Source organism: Perca flavescens, chromosome 21, assembly GCF_004354835.1.
Source record: "Perca flavescens isolate YP-PL-M2 chromosome 21, PFLA_1.0, whole genome shotgun sequence".
NCBI classification, from domain to species: Eukaryota; Metazoa; Chordata; class Actinopteri; order Perciformes; family Percidae; genus Perca; species Perca flavescens.
Genome location: NC_041351.1, coordinates 28,277,755 through 28,283,754, shown reverse-complemented (window position 1 = coordinate 28,283,754; position 6,000 = coordinate 28,277,755). Strand labels below are relative to the sequence as shown.

Here is a 6,000-nt window from a genome sequence, read left to right as displayed (position 1 = left end):
GCAGTGTGTGTGTGTGGTGTGAGCCCAGATTACAACCAACCAGATACTGAAGCAGGGAAGACAGGAGTGCGGAGGACAGAAATAAAAGGATATAAGCTCCTCTGACATATTCTCTCCTTCTGTGTCAGTTGAAAGGACAAAAAGAGGGGATTTACACGCAGGTTGTGGACAGGAAGAGGGAAGAACAGTGAGAAGAAGGGGAAGAAAAAGAAAGAGGAGGAATACTGTCATTTCCAAGAGCAAGCGGTTCAGAGGACGGGCTGTCACAGAAGAGGAGGTGATGTGTGTGAGCTTTGGGTCTGCAACACGAGTGATACAACAGGGTGTGTGTGACGCAAACTCCCCCCACGCCCCAACATCATCTACGGAGAACCAACTCGAGGTTTCACAAGCCATGCTGAGGACCAGGAGCCAGACAGAGTCCTGCTGAACACAATGGCCCAGGTGAGGAGAGACACACAAACAGACACACACTCACACTCACATGTCAAGTCTATCCAAAGCATGCATGTTGGTGCATATGTATTTGAATGCACAAGCAAACTTTGAAGTGCATCGACGCACACATAAGTTTCTATCAACCCAAACAAGCCCCTTGCCCTTTCTTTGTCTCTCTCTTGCTGTCTCTCACACTATCAAGAAACACACATCTATTATCCTGTTAACACTCAAGAAAACGTAAGAGTTAGTTTACTTTGACATGTCAGACTTCTCTGCCTCTCTTAAGCTGAACAGCTCAAAGTGAATTGTAATTGCATCACAAACTAATTACAGTGATTATTCTGTGGTTGGCTTAATGTCTGTGGATCCTAGTGGAAGTGTTTTTGGCCGTTGTAACACGTTTGCCCTGGACGGCCACCGTCATTTTGTAGTTATGTATGCTATACAAGTGCCACAAGATGGCAAATGTATGGCAAATAGCTACATTTGAAGTACCGTATGGGAATCGTGCAAGTCACTGAATTTTTCACAGCATGGTCCTGCACGTTTCACAATAAAATGCCTGTTGGGAAATGGGATTCTGTCCATTGAAATGCTAGAGTGCTTTAAATTGGAAATGGATACAAGAAGTGTTGACAGCATAATGCAGTAACACATATTTAACAGGTTGAATATGAGCAGATCAGAAAATAAGGAGGCTTCATACAAAAATATGACCAAATTCGATTGATTGATTGATTGATAGATACTCTATTTGTCATTCTCACAACACGGATGAGAAGAACAAAATAAGAAGTCGAAAGTGAATTAGAAATAATGGCCTGTCTCTAATGTAAGCCGGCTTCAAATAAAGGCCCGGTGACCTCTGCAGTTGAAGTAATTTAAGAATTGACTTGCCTGGTGACCTTAGGACAGAGTTCCCAGAGTATCGTGGAGGATCATGGAGTGCTGGAGTGGTGGATCAACGTAGGGAGTAGGCAGTAACGGCATCTTGTTGAGGGGTCCTGTGTCAATATGGGCCCACACCTTATTAATGCCCCAGGGCCCCTAGCAGGTCGGTCCAGCCCTGCTTGGACCTGAAATTTTGCTTCTCAGTAACTGAAAGTGGTCGAGAAGATTGTTTGGCAGCATTTTAACCATTTGCTGTTGAGTCCAGCGTTGTTTTGAGAGGAGCACCCGCTCCCTGCTGCTCATTAACAATCTTATTTTGTGATTTACTTTGTTGAGAGGATCTCCTTTCAGTGACCAGACCTGATAAGCATTTCCTTTGGGCTGGTAGGGGAAATCTATGGTGTCTCAATTGGTGAAAATGGGACTTGTTTTTTGTATATGTAGCCCAGTGTTTTTCAAATGGGGGTATTAGTATCCTTAGGGGTACTTTAAAGTACTACGGAACCGGAGAATTTTTTTATGCATAATTACTAAAATTTTACTATAATAACGAATGAATTTAGTGATGGATTCTAAACATTTGAAATGTGGGTTAGCATTTTTCAGTTAAAAGGGTGTTAACCTGAACAGGCGCAGCATTGTACCGATTTTTTTCTACCAAAAATGTTTTGCACTGTTCAGATGTTCTTGGCTAAAAATATCATTCAAAGGAAGTACATATATGAAAAAAGTTTGAAAACCACTGGTGTAGTCTATGTGGAGTTTTACCCGAATATGTTTATATATATATATATATATATATATATATATATATATACTGTATATATATATATATATGTTTGTGTAATTTGGGGGCTTTCAGTGGAGGAACTGCAGTGTACCAAGTGCATCAAAAACCCAGTGAAATGAAGAGGGGAGTATTTTGGGCTTGTTGTCTCTGAGGGAGAGGGAATCTCTCTGAGAGAAAGGAAGGTTGTGTATTTTTAGCCAATCGGCTCAAGTGATGCAGTCGATTCTGTCTGTGTTATGCATGTGTGTATGTAATGACTGTGAGACAGAGTGTGTGGCCTTTTTCATAGCTGGTGACAGAGGCCGACAGTAAGAGAAAGAAAGCATGGCAGGTCTATGAGGTCTTAATGGTGTGTGGATATAGAGGATAGTGTATCCTCCGAGATAGAGCAGGCATTGAGTGTGTCTGGGTGGAACAAGGCATTCTGCCTGGCAGGATAATGGAGAAACTATGCAGTCAGCCTGAGTGTGAAAGGTGCATTGTGTTTTTGGAGGTTGTGTATTTGTGTGTGTGGAAACGTCAGGATATCCTGCTCTTGCTCTTGTGGGCGAACACATTGACTGAAACAAATAGGAGACAGGTTCAAACTGATAAACTTTCCTACAATATCTGGAAGAAACATATAGTTCATATAAAACTGTTATTACAATATGACTAATGCACTTTTGGCTGATTAAATATGTATTGCTGGTTGACTGGGGAAACTTGAAATGGAACTGAACGTGTAATGCTATATTGATCTGTTTCCATCTAAATACACAGCACAAATTGTGAAGACTTTTAATACTACGAGCAGAAGTTGTATAAGAAGCAACATTTCGGAAAGTAGCTTTCTTTCCAAAAGTGAGATGAGAAAATCTATCAATGTCATGTCTGTGTGTTAAAGGGGAACTCCGCCGATTGTTCACGTCAAAGTGTAGTTACTGGGGTTGTGGAGTACTGTCCTGACTCCAGCTCTGCATTTATCACACAGGCCTGAGATCTATCTTTTAATCTCATCCTGTGAAGGAAGTGAAAAAATGTATTTCTAAAACTACCTAACTATTGCTTTAATAGTGAAACACTAACGAAACGTTTCAGTGGAGAGTTGCTGTGGTGCAAATGCTTTTTCAGAGGTATTTATGTACTCACCACACTCCAGATTAAACTTGATTTAATACGAGGAATGTCCTAACAGACACATCGGCATCAATAAGATCATCAGCAGGTTTGAACTGATCACAGATATCAATAAATGAATATGCCAGCAGATAAGTAGGACCAGAAATGCCAAAGATATGGTTGAGGTCATTCAAAAATGTAGTTACATTTGTTCATAATACAGGGTTGCCTACTAAATGCATCACTTCATTTAATGCTTATTAAAGTCCTGATTTTTACCCTTTGAACCCCAATTGATACAATCTTTGACAAAAAATCTAAATACAGACATCCTACACATACTATAGGAATAAGCACCCCATGCGGGTATCTGCACTGTGAATTGTGGATAAACCAAAGTTTTCTAGGTTTTATACTTTCATATAGGTTATTTGGGTCTAATTTCTACTTAAAAATATTTCTGATATTTAACTTCCAGTGATGTTTACTTTTTAAAATGTATTGTTTTATCTGCTGTCAGCGTACGTTTATTTTTAACTGTAGGCTAGATTTGGTCAATTCTTAACTAACCAAATGTAGCAGATTGTTATACAGAAATCTGTTTATGTTTTCTGTTTATGATAAGAAAACAAATATTGGACTATAAATCGTAGATTCAAAAGAAACGTAGATTCATTTAACCCATTCAGTCAAGAATTTAGGCATGAGCATGACCTTGAATCCCTAAAATCTATTGAATCAATTAAAAGCAAATATAAATTTGCAGTTTCACTTTATCCTTACTGAAGGAAACCGTTCAGCATTTGGAGTGTTCTATTTAGTATGAAAATGTAACAGTATTCATTATTGCTAGTTCTGGAATGTAACCAAGTACTATACTTAAAGGTCCAGTGTGTAACGTGTTTAGTTGTTCATTATTAAAATCTGTGTTGCCCATTCATAAACTTGTCCTTTTCATGACTATTTCCCTCCACCATCAATTCCAAGTATTCATTTTGGCTTGAAATTTTACATTCACATGAACTGGTGTAGACGCTCCATATTCATGCTCCATCTTGAAATACGTTCAGCCGGTAAGGGACATACAGGACATACTGCTCCGCCTTTCACGTTTTCGCTGTCACATGATAAACTCACAGGTGCTGCTAATGCTGCTAATGGGTATCGTTGCTTCCCAGCCCTGCAAGTTTGAAGAAGGAAACATGGAGGACCACATGTATTCAAAATCCAAATTTCAGGAACAGGAGTCTTCTTCTTCTTTGCCCAGAAAAAGAAAAAGGAGATTGAAAAGAGCAAGAGAGCGGCTTTTTGAAGCGTGAAGGCTACCGTAGCTGTAATACCTACTTTGAACTGCGTGGTGGGAGAGAGTTGATTGCGATATATGATCTCAACGCTAGATGGGAGAAAAAGTACAAATTTGAGGTAATTGTACTTTACTTGAGTCTTTTCATTTCATGACACTTTTAATTCTACTCCACGACATGTCAGAGAGAAATATTTAACTTTTTACTCCACTACATTAAGTCAACAGCTTTAGTTACTAACACAGCTAAGGTACCATCAATCCAAAAACATCAGTATCAGTCTTCAGAAATTCAAATGTGTCAAACTGTAGTGTGAACTGTGGCACAGCTGAAAAAGAGCATGCATGGTTTAAAAATACATATCCTGTATTGTTGGTGAAACAGCGGAAAGGGCCTTGTGAGGTTTGGTCGACATATATGAGCTCTACTGTATGACTCACTGAAGTGACTCCGACTGAGCTGACATGTCCACTGCACTGATTCCAGTTCGTAGCCTGTCCTGGGACATCGCCTCTGTATCTTCTCTCAATTACACTGCACTGGTCACGTGTGCTCTAATGGCCAGTGTGTGTCCTTACATGTGGGTTTCACTCAGTACATTGCCCTTACAGACTTATGCAGCCGAGGGGGACGGGCAGAACAACAAAGGAAACAAAAGCGATAAGAGGGAAGTTGGACAGAGGGCAGTTTTGTGAGCTTGGATATACACCATTGTTAGGTTGCAACCCACAACATGTTGGGACTGGTTATTATTTTTTTAAAGATAATTTTTTGGGTATTTCCACCTTTTAATGGACAGGACAGCTAGGTGAGAGAGAGAGGCGGAAGACATGCAGGAAATCGTCACAGGTTGGGGTTGGAGTTGAACCCTGGACCTCTGCGTCAAGGCATAAACTTCTATGTGTATATGCGCCTGCTCTACCAACTGAGCCAACCCGGCCACGGGACTGGTTATTTTTTACAGATAAATTAATATGTTTGAATTCAAATATCCAGCATTTCTGTAAAAATGAAATCAATCTGAAGGTGGAGCACTGTCTTATATGAGGGGCCATCTGGGACATTATTCACACTACTGAAACACTCATATACACTATTCAAATTTAAATCTAATTAAAAGCTGTGTTTATTACAGCATTTCAGTAGTATATATGAAAGTGTTTTAGAATTGCGTGTGACAGCGTTTCAGTTGTGTTAATGAGAGCGTTTCAGTTGTGTGTGTAAGGTAATTGTAAGTGTATTCATATAGCACCTTTTAAAACAAAGTGCTTCACGAGATACAGGTACAGAAAATAAGAAACATATAAATATATATACAGAAAGGACAAATATACAAGTAAAGAGGTCAGAGATAAAGTACAACCCCATACAGGGGAGGCAAGAAATCGGTTAGGGGTAAAAAAAAAAAGAAAGAAAGAAAAGTCTCAAAGTCGGTAGAAATGTTTTTTTTTTAAAGTTTTTTTTAATAAATTC

At 39.4% G+C, this 6,000-nt stretch overlaps 1 protein-coding gene across 1 annotated transcript in view; it reads left to right on the top strand.

Annotated features, from left to right (window-relative positions):
• LOC114548013 (rho GTPase-activating protein 23) overlaps positions 1 to 6,000 on the top strand; it is a 99,006-nt gene continuing 93,006 nt past the window's right edge. Inside the window, exon 1 of the mRNA XM_028567644.1 lies at positions 1 to 444. Coding sequence (XP_028423445.1) covers positions 436 to 444 — 9 coding nt within the window. The 5' untranslated portion in view covers positions 1 to 435. The remainder of the gene's footprint in view (positions 445 to 6,000) is intronic.